The 15,779-nt window shown below is 49.0% G+C and overlaps 9 protein-coding genes across 9 annotated transcripts; 3 read left to right on the top strand and 6 right to left on the bottom strand.

Annotated features, from left to right (window-relative positions):
- Positions 1-336: 336 nt before the first annotated feature.
- Positions 337-1,090, bottom strand: N7482_010469 (uncharacterized protein; the record flags this gene model as incomplete). The annotated part of the gene is made up of 4 exons (XM_056692593.1): positions 337-533; positions 582-684; positions 733-961; positions 1,017-1,090. The coding sequence occupies 4 exons, from the start codon at positions 1,088-1,090 to the stop codon at positions 337-339; spliced, it is 603 nt and encodes a 200-aa protein (XP_056538550.1).
- Positions 1,091-2,459: 1,369 nt separating this feature from the next.
- N7482_010468 (uncharacterized protein) lies at positions 2,460-3,826 on the top strand (the record flags this gene model as incomplete). The annotated part of the gene is made up of 7 exons (XM_056692592.1): positions 2,460-2,511; positions 2,583-2,678; positions 2,738-2,818; positions 2,895-2,899; positions 2,981-3,272; positions 3,486-3,521; positions 3,633-3,826. 7 exons carry the CDS (start codon positions 2,460-2,462, stop codon positions 3,824-3,826), a joined length of 756 nt encoding a protein of 251 aa, XP_056538549.1.
- A 306-nt stretch (positions 3,827-4,132) lies between these two features.
- Positions 4,133-4,459, bottom strand: N7482_010467 (uncharacterized protein; the record flags this gene model as incomplete). Its single annotated transcript, XM_056692591.1, has 1 exon — positions 4,133-4,459. The coding sequence occupies one exon, from the start codon at positions 4,457-4,459 to the stop codon at positions 4,133-4,135; it is 327 nt and encodes a 108-aa protein (XP_056538548.1).
- A 426-nt stretch (positions 4,460-4,885) lies between these two features.
- N7482_010466 (F-box protein) lies at positions 4,886-5,515 on the bottom strand (the record flags this gene model as incomplete). The annotated part of the gene is made up of 1 exon (XM_056692590.1): positions 4,886-5,515. The coding sequence occupies one exon, from the start codon at positions 5,513-5,515 to the stop codon at positions 4,886-4,888; it is 630 nt and encodes a 209-aa protein (XP_056538547.1).
- An 822-nt stretch (positions 5,516-6,337) lies between these two features.
- Positions 6,338-7,255, bottom strand: N7482_010465 (uncharacterized protein; the record flags this gene model as incomplete). The annotated part of the gene is made up of 1 exon (XM_056692589.1): positions 6,338-7,255. One exon carries the CDS (start codon positions 7,253-7,255, stop codon positions 6,338-6,340), a length of 918 nt encoding a protein of 305 aa, XP_056538546.1.
- Positions 7,256-7,369: 114 nt separating this feature from the next.
- Positions 7,370-8,239, bottom strand: N7482_010464 (uncharacterized protein; the record flags this gene model as incomplete). The annotated part of the gene is made up of 1 exon (XM_056692588.1): positions 7,370-8,239. One exon carries the CDS (start codon positions 8,237-8,239, stop codon positions 7,370-7,372), a length of 870 nt encoding a protein of 289 aa, XP_056538545.1.
- A 254-nt stretch (positions 8,240-8,493) lies between these two features.
- N7482_010463 (uncharacterized protein) lies at positions 8,494-10,907 on the top strand (the record flags this gene model as incomplete). Its single annotated transcript, XM_056692587.1, has 2 exons — positions 8,494-8,937; positions 8,997-10,907. The coding sequence occupies 2 exons, from the start codon at positions 8,494-8,496 to the stop codon at positions 10,905-10,907; spliced, it is 2,355 nt and encodes a 784-aa protein (XP_056538544.1).
- A 1,726-nt stretch (positions 10,908-12,633) lies between these two features.
- N7482_010462 (ankyrin repeat domain-containing protein) lies at positions 12,634-13,257 on the top strand (the record flags this gene model as incomplete). Its single annotated transcript, XM_056692586.1, has 2 exons — positions 12,634-12,662; positions 12,783-13,257. 2 exons carry the CDS (start codon positions 12,634-12,636, stop codon positions 13,255-13,257), a joined length of 504 nt encoding a protein of 167 aa, XP_056538543.1.
- Positions 13,258-13,991: 734 nt separating this feature from the next.
- N7482_010461 (translation initiation factor eIF5) lies at positions 13,992-15,263 on the bottom strand (the record flags this gene model as incomplete). Its single annotated transcript, XM_056692585.1, has 1 exon — positions 13,992-15,263. The coding sequence occupies one exon, from the start codon at positions 15,261-15,263 to the stop codon at positions 13,992-13,994; it is 1,272 nt and encodes a 423-aa protein (XP_056538542.1).
- Between the last annotated feature and the right edge of the window lie 516 nt (positions 15,264-15,779).

Below are 15,779 nucleotides of genomic sequence, written 5' to 3'. Positions count from 1 at the left end.
TCACGGTTAAAGTGGTCAGGCAGACTGGTCGATGTGATCAGAGACTAAAGTGGAACCAGGAGGGGCCTTCTCGTTTTCTTGTCAGCCCCATTATTTCCTTGTGACAGAGTGTAGAAGTGATTTAGCTTGGTTAGCTGTTTTGGGTTTAGCAAATGGCAGGGTTTTGCAGAGCACATTTTACCAACTGATTTGCCTTCCACGTAATGCTTCCTGGCATCAAATTGAGAACATAATTTTAAATGATTGTAAACACCATGCACCAGGGCCGAACCGAAGAAATGGATGCTGCATTCAGAACGGTTAGTACGAACTTTCGAGAACACTGTTGGTCATATATCATACCTGGAGAAGGTCCTCCGCAGTTGTATTTGGCGGTATCTTGGTAAAATCATAGGCTAGATACCCTAAGACACCTCGCATACCGCCTTCATGTTCCGGTCCCAAGAGTATGTGCACAATATGGCCAAGTGCTTGAATATCCTCGGTTTTTCCTTGCGGATTAGGTTCCAAGGTCATACTGTCGCCAATATGCGCTGCTAATATCAGCCAAAGCAAGAGATACGTAGTTGAGAGGGACCAACCTAGCTTCACGTCGCCGTTGTCCGTAATGAAGATATTGTCGAGATTCAATGCACCGTGATAGAGGTCAAGAACATCATGGACGTATTTCAGACCTTCGAGAATCTATACCTGTAAACGCCTGTCTTAGGAGTAGCGGGGCTCGTGACATACACCCTTGCAGATGCAAGCAATCCCCACTTCTCCGAGCCGAAAGGTGACAGAGCGCCGCCAGATATCTTCCAACGGGACATCCCATTCGTCATAGACAAAAAAGGCTGCATCCTCCGCCAAGAAGACCTCTCTCAAGTTGACCACGTTCTTGTGAGAGATCTTCTGGAAAGGGTCCACTCGCACCTTGCTCGCTGATACATCATCTCGGCCTCTTGCAGCTTGCCCTGAACTGCATAGAGATTCCCAAGGCTAGTTGTGCCTGTTCAGTATACACACTCGCATACGTGGGGAGAAGATCGAAAAGATAGGCTGATCTATAGTTCCTAAAGTTGGATTCTGAGAGAGAAGGGAGACTCATTGCGAAGAAGTGTCTCAAGAATGTCACCACCTCACGCGCTTGAAGAAGTTGCTGACTAGTTGCAGATCCCTGGGATTACTCCCTTTCAAAAGGTACGACCCTACTACTGTAAGCCATCGGCCTTAGCAAGACTATATTTCCCAAATTTCTTGCTTAAAGTAAGAGTATCCTCACAAAATGTATCTGCAGTTGTTGATGCCATCACCTGAAGCTCCTCACAATCAGGAATGGGGTGTCCACGTCCTGCATGTCAGGCCGATCTTCAATTGTTGCATGTCATCATCCAGTTCTCTCGGGATGGGTTCCACTACTCTCTCCAAGAAGCCCACTCTGCTCCGCAAGACTGTCATCCACATGAGGTCGACCTCCGAAGAACCTTTAGACCTAGTTTGCTATATCAGAAGCCGATAAATTTATAGGTAATTATAACGATAATAATATCCTAGAGTCTCGGGGCGAGCCTCTTTAAAAAGAAGGGCTATATAACACATAATATATATAAGGGACTAATAGAGAGCGGAAGACCTATAGTTAGGTAATACAGAGATTACCTAGGAGATATATAACTAGAGGAAGCACCTAATTAGAATAAACAGATGAGGCCCGTTTACGTAGGTATCGCCGCAACACGGGGGCCTACAGTTGCATAGAAAAGACCATTATTCAAGAATTTAGTCCTTATGCAGGGTCCCGTCTTGAATCCCGGCTTACCCACTTTGGCACCAGATTATTCGGAGCTGAAAGTGATACAGCCCCATTTTACCTACGTTTTAACTTTCTGCGCCAAACATGGCCCCCAGGTTGCATTGCTTCAGGGTCATTTATCTTTTTCTTACCATCATCTCTGTTGCGCTTACCTACCAAATAATTTATCGCTCTTACAGGGCTCTTAACTTTGTAAGCGTCCTCTCAAGAAGAGAGAGGACTATATCACCCTCGTATACAATTCGTCTTTTTATCTCTCCGGGATATATAGAACATCTTGCTGGTAACCCACCTTCTACCTGCAAATTTGCCCTTCCTGTTCTCATACCTATATATTGTCATTCTATTGTTTTCTTTCTAGAGCCCCCGGGGATTGGTCTTAAGTCATGCGCCTTACTTACTTTTTGTGGTTAGGGTTCCTCAGCTTATCCAACCTGGTGGTTGGCAAAGCTCTTGATGATGTATTCAAAGTCAAGACTGGGACCACGAACGGAGGATGCGATAACTACAGGACAGGTCAAGTAAATGCAAACTTGGACGCCTATTTGAAGAGGCACAGAACGTTATTAAAACTGCTTCCGACGCGTTTGGGAAATATAACACGGACGTACAGGTTCAAAACTTGCCAAAACATTCTTTGGAATCACCCCGAATTCTAAACAAGATGGAACTGCCACTACCGATGATGCGAATTTGCTCAAACACGTTCAGGGTGGGTAAATGAACAGAGCATAGGATCTGAATAGAGGGTTTTCTGTGAGCTTTAACTAATACCCTTTCTTTACAGATTGGTTCGTGGCCTTGGATGCCTATGCTCAAGGCAAGAGCGGACAGAAAATTTGGCTTTATTGCAACAGCGATTGGCTTGAACAGACAACAGCAGGTATGCAGACCGTCAAGGTAGCATTTGTGACTAGTCTGTTGCCTCATACTATGATTTAGTGTACGATTCCAAGGGAAATGTCAAGGGGGGCAAGGTCTCGGATGACGATGCCTACGGCAAGACAGTGCCACAGCTCAAAAGTATGTTGTCTGTCCTTGATAGAGGCTTTGAGCTCTATGAAAGATTTCAACTAACCGGGCTCTCTTCTAAATACAGAACAGGTATGGCTTCCTTCATATTGCTCCGACCGTTCCGGTGATATCGATACTCAAATTGTCTGCTAATCATCATCTACCTCGAAGTGGGTTGCATTCTGGTCGGACGATGAGAAGGGATACTACTTCGGCCCTCCATATAACACCAATCCTCCCACATACTGTGCAGATGCGGGTAACATCGCAGTGGTCACGCCATTGTCGACTGGAAAGGAATCACTTTCCCTGACCCTTTGCCCTGCTGGGTTTTTCAAGAAGCCAGACACTCTGGAATCAATTGATGACACGAGCAGCGATATTGGACATGCACTTCAGAAACTTGAGCCCAGGAGCTTAAGCATTGTACATGAGCTGGTTCATGCCAGTCAAGGTCCAGCGAGTATGAATACACCCCTTATTGGAGATGATACGAGCTGACGATGAATAGACACCCCCGATATCAATGCATGGGGCCCCCTGGCTTGAATCAAACCAAAGATCAAGGGTCAACCGAATCCTAATTGGCCAGGGGATACGGACAAGTTCGTAGGGAAGCCTGTAAGAGCAGATTATGACTTATCTTTCAGGCAAAAGCTAACTTTCTATAACGTAGACACCACAATGGATGCTATTCTCACTGCCCAAAAGAGTAAGTCACGTCGGTCTGATGCCATAGTTAATCGCCCCTCTCTCGCCTCTCTCGGTTTGCTTTGTAGTTGCACAGTATACTATAACCATCATACTGACATTTTGTTTACAGCAAACCCTCGACAGCCCACTGAGAACACCCCGGAAAGCTACGCTTGGGCTGCATTAGCCGTATATCTTGCTGAGAATGGTGCGAAGATGGACTATTCAACTGGCCTTGCGAGGCCAATTGGCGAGCCCCTGGCGAGCCCCTGGCGGCACCAGCCCCTGGAAGTAGAAAGCTCAGGAGGGAGGGGATGGTGGTAGCGCAAGATTTCATCGCCTAAAGAATAGTTACCCTTGTTGGCTATGCTTGACAGTTGAGAGAGGGATAGATTAGGCTGTCTTCGTGAACCTAGTATGAATTAAAGACGGCTGTGAGGCCTTTTATAAGTAGCGATAAACAAAAAACTACTTCAAGTATGAGTTCGCTATCATGATGTGATGGCGGTATAACTGCAAATTAACGGTTGCATTATGTTCTCCACAGCACCAATTTTACGTCCAGTTCGTATAATGACCCCATCGAAGAGCTAGTGTAAGATCAATTTCATTTAAATTTGCGCACTATCCTTAAGGCCGCAAAAGTGAGGGGTAGAGGGAAGGCCGAAGATAAAGTTCGATCTTGATGTCTGTTGCGTGGAAGGCCTCTTTGACCCGAGGCGGAGCATTGTGAAGAGCAGCTGTTCTATGCACTCTCATGGACGGTGACCGTCCAGCTTCCTCCTCAATCCGCACATATGACAAGCTTTGCCGGTATTGAGCTACCTCAGCAAGCCACATGACGCAATCAACATGAATTTCGGTGCCAATAGCCCCATTATCATCGGGGTCTTCGTCGCCATACACCTCATCCAGAGCTCTAAAAGCATATGTATCGGTTGCGAAAAGAATCTTCATTATGGAGTAGATAACAACACCTAAATCTTAAATCATATTCTCTGTAGTCAGGAACCCATACCTCGAGTCTTTCTAATGAGGGTGGCAGGCGAGTATAAAAGCCACGTCGATGAGCTGGGTCGTCGCTCTCGTCCTCTCCAAACAGTAACAGACTGTTGGCCTTCAGAGATCTCACGTTCTCAAAATGACTCAAGTCCAGCGATGAATCATCGATGTGGCCTGATGGATCGCTATTAAATTCCATTGTGACAAGGGTGTCTTGACAGGGCATCAGAGCTCGGGATAATCCAGCGGGAGATACCAGATCGTCGTTGATATTGTCCATGGAAGATACATTGCAGGTGAAAGATTTCAGGTCTGAGCAAACCGACATAACGTGCCGCAATTCCTCATTGCAGCCCGCGCAAATCGTCAAAGTGAGCTTCTTCAGGGAGGAGCGGTGCCTTCGGTGGACGGCAAAACAGCCACCTCGCGAGCCTCCTGTCTTGGATGGCACTTCACGGCCAATCGCTCTATCCTGGGAAGAGAAATGAGTTTTATAATCCCACTGAATGTTATTGCTGGGTGGGTTATCTCTAAATCTTGGATTTTCGATAGAATCGCAGCGCTGGTGTCGAGCTCTGCCGGCAGAATCATCTGGAGGAAGTTTGCGGCGCAATGTACCATGCCATAAAAACCCAGGGGCAGAGTCCGAAGAGCATGAAGATTCCCAATGATTTCCTTAGAGGGGATAGTTCTGGCATCATTTGGAGAACCAGTGATAATAGTTAGGGACTGGGTGGCGGCTGCTAGTCGCGGAGATTCGGTAAGAGCTCGGTTGAATAGGTCTAGGACTTCCATGTCTTCGCGATGGTCAGAACCATCCAGCAGAACATCTGCGTACAGCCTTCTCAGCACAAGCGGATAGATGCTTCTATTGACTCGTGCAAGGTTGGCTAGATCACGCTTCTGAAGTTCCTTGTCGGAAAGCACCTGGTCAAGAAGCTCGGGAGGAAGGCTAGTCAAGGACATCGTTGGTGCCGGGCGCCTATACTTGAAAACAGGAGTCAAGGCCATTAGCGGCATCTTTCCAACTTATCCCAAAAGGCACGAGAAGTATGTGCCGCAGTTTGCCCCCGCTTCGGGAATGCTTACCTGCCAGCCGACGAGGACACGTTCACGTGTGGGGAGCGAGTCACGAAAGGAAGGCCGGCGGCTAACCAGTTCCGCAGTCAAGATGTAGATGGGTAATTCCAAGTCGCGCTTGTTTCAATGGAGAGGATAATCACCACAAGTAGTAGATGGAAGAAGTGCTAGTTATGTTTTGTTGTGATGACAATGCAGGCGGGGAACTCCCGTCAGTCCGCCGTACCATTTCGCCCCCAAAGGCTTAACAGGTCTGGGGCAACTGTACAGGGTACCCCTGTCCTGCAAAAATATATATCGCGTAAACTGGGCCCGACCAAGTCAATGAATGTAATGCAATGAAAAATTTAACAACAAAACCATATAACAGCCATACTATAGCGATGCTCCCTTAGCGCACAATGATTTCGCAGTCGTACGCCACGAGGGCAGCCTAACAATGGGAACGGCAATTAGGTCACGGCAGGCCTTGACGAGGCTCTAAGTTCGTTTCCAGTAAGTGGAAACTCTACCTATACATAGATGGATATATATATCTAGTGGTTGTAGCCTGCATCGCTCGCGAGGGGTTAGGGTAAATGATGTCACACACTCTCTCTCCCCCGTACTGCTAGCCGCATCCAGAAATCATGCCGACCAGTAAGTACGGTTTTTGGGCTCTTGACACCACCAGTGAATATTGGCTATTTGTACATGTTTGGTTTCGTGCTAATTTTTTTTCAACATATCAGCACAATTGATAAAACGTCACAGCTAATCTCCACTCAGAGACGGCACGACAACGGGGATCGAGTAGATCTGAGCGACAGACATAACAGACAACAGATCCTTAACATAGCCCGCTGCAGTCGCTGCAGCGTACCCTTGCCAATCTTTGCTCTTATGCGAATCTGCATAGTCACAGATGCCTCGCACCACTAAGCAAGGGAAGTTATCCATGAGCCCTGCCGCTTCCATCTCAAAGCATAGGATGTCCATGTCATTGGCAAGTTGATCCCGTGTCATGCCATGCCGCATAACCTGGTTTCCCGAAGCGATCAGTCCGTAATGTATTTTGGGGCTGCGGGTCGTCCGTGGAAGTCGCACTACCTCTCTTGTTTTATCGCATTGGTCACATGTTGCAGCAGGGCCGACATAATCGTAGTCGGCCTCGAAAAGCCGGTCCTGATCTGGGCACAGATCGGGGAAGTCGGACCCCATTAGCGGGTTATTTGTCAACATTTCGTCGACATAGTAGGAAATCTTGTTCCCACCGATCAGATGCTCGGTCCGCAACCTAGCAATTGCAACGAGAAGAGACTGCGGTGGTTTGTTTAAAACTCCGGTCATCTCGATCTTGTGTCCGATGTTTTTACCAAAATCGTATTGAATGACTCCTCCATACCCCCGCGTAGGACTACTGACAACCACGTCTCCTAATCGAATATCGTTCTTCACCGAGGGCACACCTCCACCGATACCAACCATTAAGTTGATACGGATCCGGGTGAATGTGTAAAGCATGTGCGTGGCTACCACTGCGGCTGAAGTAGTGCCATATACGCCCGAGGGCAGACATGCCAGCACGACATTGTGGGGCCCAATTCGCCCTAAGATGTAATTATTGGTATCCCTTGGGTGGACGGCAAGATTCGGGTGGATCTCCTCAAGCACTGCCTTGGCCGAGGCCATTTCTATAGGCAGAGCACATATCCACGCGACGGTATAATCGTTGTGGCTATTTTTAGTGCGGATATTCAGCTGCTGACTAGTATCAGAAAGAGCAATATTCCTCTGGTTTCTCTGTTAGAGACAAATGTTTGTGTGACGAGATAAAGGCTCCTTATGCAGCAGGAGCATCTGAGCCGTGTTCCGGTATTTCTGGATGTTCAGCGTCGTCATTTCATAATCCAATCGAGAGGCAATATCATCAAGTTGAAACCCATGTGCACTGGAGGGAGTCACAATACATGACACTCTGTTCATGCTGCTCTGTTCCATAGGGCGGAAGAAGCGGAATCTTTTATTCTTCTCGCCTTTCAGTCGACCATCGATACGAACCGCTATTGAGAAGGGCTTCATGTCGTGCTGTAGGACGACTGCCAAGCGCAGCTCCCCGCATGCAACCGCGTCCTCCACTAGCCACTCGACGCGCCGAGGAAGACCACTGATATCCCCAGCCAATGGCCATGAACATCCCGGCAGCGTCCATCCATGCCCATGGTCTGAGGATGGATTCAGTTTGTCATGGTCCATTGGCCTTGTGAAACATGACTGTCCGAGAGAACAGGATGAATCTTGACCCACCATGCTGCCGTGGGTGTCGATGACTTGCCCATCGATACGTTGGGGTCCAAAGTATTCCGTAATGATGGGACCCAGCGGCATGCTAGAAGTATTACTCTGACAATCTGGGTTGTGTGATTGGAATATCACATCAACATTTGCACTGGTGAGGGAGCAATCTTTCGGTTGGCTGATCTTGACGTCCAAATAGAGGAGCCAGGCAGGCTCCTGCCCAAGGATACCCCATTGGGAATCAGGCAGGAAAGAGCAGTCAATCTTAACAGTTCGTATCTCCCTGTAAGCGAGGCTTTGTCGGTGCTGTCCCAGCAGTGACCGAGCTTCCTGCTGGTACTTATCGATGCGAGGCTTCAATACGTAGCGACTCCACATGATGCCGCTGTGATTGAGAACATCACCAACAGTTTTGTCACAGCAAGGAAGCAGATTCAATCCTGAAGAGGGGTTAGGAGAAGAGAAACAAGAGAGAGGTGCGCTTTGGCCGCCCGGGCGCCACCCCTCCATGCTCACATGATCGTATCTGTGTGGACGCTTCAGCTGAACGCGGAGAGCTAAGTGTTGATTTCATCCCCGCACCGACCGAAAAAAGGGCCATCACTGCAAGAGGGATTACCGCGAGGGCCAGGATGACGGCGAATGCGTCGGAAATCCCGGGCCAGGAAGGAGCCCTATCTTCCTTGACGATCGAGGTCGAGGAGGATATCGAGCAGGAAATCGAGAGTTTTGTGCGGTTCAAGCGACGGGGAGAATATGAGAAAGCCGAAGAAATATTTAAGGAAACGCTCTCGGGACATCTCTCCTTGTTTCCGGTCATTGCCGAGTACGCCGATTTGCTTTTGGTGCAAGAAAAATATCGCATCCTATCAGAGTTTTTGGACATTCAAATCCAGTATATGGAGCCGGTGCTGGGAGAAAACGAGATAGAGCTGCTGCGCATCCTGAGATCTCTGGTCCATATTCATACTCGGGGATCTTTACGGTCGGCTTTGATACAAGCCAATCGTACCTGGAATTTCCTGCATAGTCGGAGTACAAAGCTCCCTCTTGGTGCACTTCCAGGCGATGTCGAGGTAGGAGTGATCTACTCCAGCTGTTATCATGTTGTTGGTCTGATACTAAACGTCAGCAGATTCATATCTTTGCGATATACATCAACATTATTGTCTTCGCTCTAAACACTTCCAACTGGGTAGGGCCAGAGGAGATGAAATGCCCGTGGGCGCTGGATAAACATTCAGACCACTGTGGCTTCGTGCAGTGGTATTTGGTGTTGTCATGCAATGGCCATCTTTGGAGTGCTTCTCAAGTACTTGTTGTTCTCCTACAAGCTCTACCATTACTCAGAGCGGAGGACGTCGTGGTCTTGTTCGGCAAGGAATGCTTTGGAGAAATACCAAGCGAGGAGTCTCTCCGAAAATTGAGTGAGATTGACCAATTGACCGCAGGTGTCGTGTCTTTCAGCCGGGCCCAGGCCCTCCTCAATCTGGTATTGACGCTTTTTCGGGGTTCTCCCGATGATTTCAAGTGGAGAGAGGTCTACAAGGTCGCACTCCGCTATAGACATGTCGCGGACTTCTTGGCCACGATCATAACTCGTCACGACGAAGCCATGCTTCTTGAGTTCAAATCTTACATTCAAAGCTACGAGTTTCAGCGAGTACACAAAGCTCTCATAGAACCGATGCTTTCTGCGACCTCTCTTAGTACCGACCTCGGCTCCCTGAAATCCCCACCTAATTTGTTTCAGCAAGATCCTCGATGCTACATTCTTTGCTATTCCCAACGTCTCATCGAAGACTTCCCAGAGTTCCGTCGGCGTGAAATATCGATTAATTTTGCATCACCAGCCAAGCTGCAGCTGCATGATCAAGGCAACTCGATAGGCTTTATTCGGACATGGGACCTATGCTGTACTCTCATGGGCAATGTCATACGGGGTGAAGATGCTCAGTTTGAGAAGGCTTCCTTGTCATCAGAACTCGATTCTTTCCTGCCGGTTGCTCGGTCAACAGATACGACCATCATGATAGAACAGTTGACGACAAAGTTGGCGATTCAGCTTTGGAAGGAGATACAGCATATCATACCAGAGGAAATCTCGGAGCTCAAGCTTGGGCATTCCGTGGAACAACGTCTTTCCTTCAGTAGAGACAGCTCTGAAAGCTTTAATATTCCATTATATTTGTGGGCAATGCACAAAGACCTGGAGATCTTAAATGTGAGACTCCGGCAAAAAGGGACGAAACTCCCCGGGTTGAGTGAGTCTTACGTTGCAGGCATACGAGACTTTTTACCAAAGTCTGTCTCCAGAGAGTGTCTCAGTCATATTGCGACCTTGGTCCTGGAAACGAGCCAAGAACAAAGCTGGGCAGAGAGGAGAGCCGATAAGTGGCAAAAGATGGCGATTTTTCAACCTAAGGAATCCGACCTTGGTCCCATTCCTACTCCAAGCAGCCCAAACCCCAGTTTGAAAGAGCCGGCTGAGGTAGACAGGAAGTCATTCCTTCAGCGAGATGATGTCAAGGAGTCAAGTGCATCCAAAGAAAAGTTTGTCAAGCTATCCGAGGAACTTCCAGAGGGCGCCTTCCCAGCACTGGAGACTCTCGTCGAATCACCGCTCACGGGCAAAGATCCTATCGAAGATCAGACTAAGCAGAAACTAAAAAAGATCACCATGTCGCAGCTCTGGGTTGATTGTGCCAAAGCAGTCCCACTTGCCGCACTGCCGCTGCAAGACATCCAAGGGATTGCTGGACGTTTCCAGGCTTTCTACCGGAATTTTAGGTGCTTTCACAGTATTTTGCAATATCAGCACGCGGCCTTCGAGTTATACCATGAATTCCAGCAAACCTGGGATGAATGTAATGACTTTATTTATCACCGTCTAGAATGGTGTCCCCAAGACATAACGCCGCAGACAAACTTGCTCCATGAAACTGCCTGCTATATCTATAACCCCTCCGACCTAGACCTCCTCGAGAGGCGCCTTGATTTGCAGCTGCATGTCATGAATGCAAAACTAGATGATATTATACTGTAAGTTATAGACAGAAGAAAAACCAGAATTCCTTCGAAGTTGCCTCAAAGCCGTCGCTAATATTGCTCGAATCACAGGGATCTGTTTTCTGACATCCTGCAACGGTCCGATCTAAATCACATGAGCCAAGTGATAGCCGTCGCAGCCGCTCCTCAATACGAAGATACCCTACCATCGGCGCTCACACCTGTCGAGCAGAACACATGGCCACTTTTTAGACACCTTGTTGATCTCCTTGAGGCGCTCCAAAGAGGAAGGGCACCCTCTCCGAGTGCAGAGCACTGCAAGAAGCTCTGGATTCTTGTGGTAGACAGATTCGTAGATCATGAGCTGCCTTCCCACGGTTTGCAATCGCTGTCCTCAATAGATCCCAATTTGATCGATGCGAGGAGGCTACGTGAGTATTCACAACAGTGCTTGAAATACCGGCAATCCAGTTATCGCACCCAGCCCTCTCCGTACCTACGGCGGCGTATTTATAGTCATAGAGTGAAAAGTGACTTGGCGACCATGTAAGTAAAAATTCCTGAAAACTTGGCCAATTTGCGGCTTACCATTCCGCCTAGCCGACTTGAGTCGCTTGAAGAAGATCTCCGCACAGTCGATGTCGTCACCCACTTAGGCAGTCGGTGGATAGTGAGTACCAAAGTTGATTATAAGTGGGGTATTGTGCAGCACCGTGAGCCTTCCTGTCGCAGTATCAGATTTGGGGGTCGTATACTAACAATCACAAAGTTCCTTCAATCAGTGAAATTCACCCATATACCATGCATAAGCGCTTCGATGCCCCAGAGATCCGCCTCTATCAGGCCTGCGTTGTCGACAAGAGTGATGGTGCTGTTACATGGAGATATGAAGGATGTAATCCGTCATATAGTTTTGCTTCTGAAGATGATGCTATTGCGTTCCAATGCGCACTACGAGGGAAGATTTTGCTACACACCTTTCAAGTTGAGCACATCACTTCTAGAAGGGGCTCGGAGAGTACCTCACAACCACTAAAATTATAGTCTGATCTCGACGGCCGAAACCGATCAATTTCCTTCATGGTGCAACAGAGCAAGCCGCACGATCTCATTGAAGTTCCTCTGCGGCTACTCGATAGTTCAATACAGATTAGCTACTCGGCTAAAACGGTTCGAGTTGAGTTCCCTTCGCAAAGGTCCAAGAAAGACAGGAACTCAATGGGCCTGACCGGTCTCGTAAGGCGTTTCAGTACCATGCTTCGTCACCAACCACCCGACATGGGCCAAGGGTTTACCGGAAGAGACGCAAAACGAGGGATTGCAGGTCGTCTTGTTGAGGACAGTCTGCCCATGCAATATACTCAATTCCTACTTTCTCTAGGCTACTTACGAATTGAGTTCTCCTATATCGGTGGTGAGATCTTACCCTGCATGAACGCCTCGGCGGAGAATCTGGATGTTCTAATGCACTTTGATAGATGCCAGCATATTTCACGAAAAATGGAAGAATTGGATCTCTGAGCAGCATCAAGCGGAAGCTTTACCCTATCACCACTTTTCGAAAAACTCGGAAGGTACAGGACCGACTATCATTGATTTTGAGTATGCTCCTCATCCCAAAATAACGCCCCGAAGGAAATCTCTGAGCACCCCATTCAATCTACCAAATGTGGACGATTCCGTGCCGTTGGCGCTCCAGCACGAGCCGTCAAATAGTGGTAATAATGCAGGATCAACCATCAAACGCACAGAAACTGCAGACAATGAAGCGGACATCAATGCGCATGGCGGCGTAGACAGCAACGCTCTGTATACCGCCTCGTTAAGAGGCCATCAAGAGATTGTCGAACTGCTCTTGGACAAGGGAGCAGACGTCAACGCGCAGGGAGGCGTATACGGCAACGCTCTCCAGGGCCGCCTTGTCAGGAGGCCATCAAGACATTGTTAAGCTACTCTTGGACAAGGGAGCAGACGTCAACGCGCAGGGCGGCGTATACGGCAACGCTCTGTATGCTGCCTCGTTAGGAGGCGATCAAGAGATTGTCAGACTACTCTTAGACAAAGGAGCGGACATCAACGCACAGGGCGGCGAATATGGTAACGCTCTCCAGACCGCCTCAAGGAGAGGCCATCGAGACATTGTCAAGCTACTCTTGGAAAAGGGAGCAGACGTCAACGCGCAGGGCGGCGTATACGGCAACGCTCTGAATGCCGCCTCGTTAGAAGGCCATCAAGAGGTCATAAAACTACTCTTGGACAACGGAGCAGACGTTAACGCGAAGGGCATCGCATACGGTAACGCTCTCCAGGCCGCCTCGTTTGGAGGCCATCACGAGATTGTCAAACTGCCCCAGAAAAGGGGCGCTAGTACATCGCCTTCAAAGTAGTCCGCCTCAAGGACTCCGAGCAACCGGCAAAGAAACTTTATATAGACTCCGAACCTTCTGATCAAACTCAAAAATTCGTTCAGTAGCCTCCACCATTATGTCCACCTACTACCTACTACCTAGCTTCAGGCCTCTTCACTCCTATCCACTTTGCAGATTCTAGGTGTAGCTAGTTGAATACCTAGCAATCTACGAATACTGCTATGTCGGGGCACCATTTCCTATTAGAATCCCATATACATACTGAAAAATACCCCAGCCAAGAACGTGAGGCCACGCCGGAAGTACAAACGGCCCCAGCCAACCACATACAGTCTGTTCCAGGGCGAAGTTATCCATGACACAACATGCGGTGCTGCGCTTTGTGTAGATGATTCTTCCTCTACGTGGTGTATGCCCGAATAACAAGATAGGGAAAGTGACTCATCAGCTAGAAGTACTATTAAATCCAAAGACAAGCTCTAGTTGTATACAGAAAACCAAGGCTCTACAGTCATTGCAGGAGGCAACCGGGTGAAGATCAAATGAGTGGCGATTGGTGAGCTAAGCTAATTGATACCTAAACTGGCCAAAGCCCGTGAAGCTCGTGCTAGACGAGCCTGGGCCTGACACTAGGAAAGATGAATCTCAACATCGAAAGATGAGGTAGCCAAAGAGTAAAATGGTCACAAGCAACAGAGCAGAACAGAGCAAAAGACTTGTATGTAGACATATAATATAACGATCTGCCGAATCTACTCGTCATCCTCGCTGTCCTCCTCCTCATCCTCACTCTCGGCATTCTCCAGCCACTCTAGGAAAGGCTGGGCTGCCTTGCGGATCTTCTTGCTGGTAGAAATGTCGACGTATTTCTTGCTGGCCTTGGCACCCCACGCCTTGAGGGTCTCCTCAGACACGAGGTCGTTCTGGTAGTAGGCAAGCAAAATGGCAGGCACCTGGGCGACCAAAGCGGGGCGGTCCTGGCCCACAAAACGCTCAGTACCACCAAGGAAAGCCTTCTCGTGGCGCTCGGACGTGATCATCTTTTTCAGCAGAGGGGCGCGGTCCTCGATCTGCTTGACGATCTTGTCATCGAAGATGCTCTGGGCCAGAACAGCGACAGTCTTGTGCTTAGTCTCGATGCCGAAATCCTTGGCCTTCTTGTAGACGTCGATGTCGCTAACATTGGTCACGCCGCCCTTCTCCTCAGCGGTCTCCAGAATCCAGCTGCCCAGCTGCTCGTAGGATGAGGGACCATCGGCCTCTTCATCGTCGACATCTTCCAGAACCAGGGAGCGCTTCAGGTCCGAGGGGAGATCCTTGGCACGGGCCTTGACGGCCTCCTCGGACACATCGAAAGCCCAATCGTCGTCCTTGATCTCAACTTCCGCCTCGATGGTCTGAGCCTCAGACTTGATGCGGCGAGTCAGTTCATCATCGCTACCGGCATCGTCGCCGTCGCCGTTCTCGTCGCCATTCTCGGAATTGTTGCTGTCGCCAGGGCTGCCATCCTGGTCGCCGTTAGCAGCGGATTTCTCCTTCTTCTGCTCACGGCGGGCCTTCTTGTCTTTCTTGTCCTTCTTGCCTCCCTTAGGGTTGTTGCGGACAATAAAGGTGCTCAACTTGAGACGTGGGTCGACATCGGTGCGTTGACCGCAGGCCTTGCAGTCCAGGACGATCTTGTCGTTGTTGATGAAAACATCGGTCTCGGGATTCTTGCACTTCTTGCAGAGAACAAACTTGGAAATGAACCCATCAAGGTAATCCTGGAGCTTGGCAGCGTCATGCGCACCGTTGATGATCCAACGGTCATCGGACGGCTTGGCATTGGCTTGGGCACCAAGTTCAAAGCCGAAGTACTTGATGACGTACGCAGGAGGGCGGCTGAGAGACTGGGCGACCGAGTTCAGGTTGACAATGACGGTCTTGATACCGTTGCCCTTGCCCTCGATCTTGGACTGGATCCTCTCCATCTTATAACGGTAGAAGGGATCGGTGACATCCCGGCGAATGTTGACGGTGGCCATGGTGACGGTTGAAAATTGTTAATTCGATGATTGCTCACTAGAACGGAACGGTGGGCTTGCGGAAAAGGTAGCGAGAAGGAATTGTGAGCGAAATCTTGTCGACGGAACAAGACATGCGTGTCGAGTTTTGAATTTTTGGAAATAATTTTGGAGTTATAGTTATGTCGGTTTCTCTTGTGGAAACAGGTTCACAGCGGAAACGAGCAGGCCGAGAGGGAGCTTTCAACCACAGGACCGGAGGTGTATGCTACAAGGTTTCGGCGCGCGAAACGTTTGCAGCTTGAGCGGCAGGTGGTGTTCGAAATTTTGCACGGAGGACGAATACATGAACAAGTCGGCAGCAGTCTTCCTGGATGGGTGTCTCTTGGGAGCGAGAACGACCAAAGGTGTTCTTGAGGGAATCCGAGTTAGAGGCCGGAGACCCGGAGGCGGACGTTTGAAGAAAATGATGATGGCGGTGCCGGACTAACCAGTGTGGATGAAAGTTGTGAAAATGGAGCGTGAACTGTGCAGAAC

This window comes from Penicillium canariense, assembly GCF_028826845.1.
Source record: "Penicillium canariense strain IBT 26290 chromosome Unknown utg000008l_segment0_segment0, whole genome shotgun sequence".
Lineage (NCBI taxonomy): Eukaryota > Fungi > Ascomycota > Eurotiomycetes > Eurotiales > Aspergillaceae > Penicillium > Penicillium canariense.
Note: the sequence above shows the minus strand (reverse complement) of the source record. Positions and strands in the feature narration are given on the sequence as shown.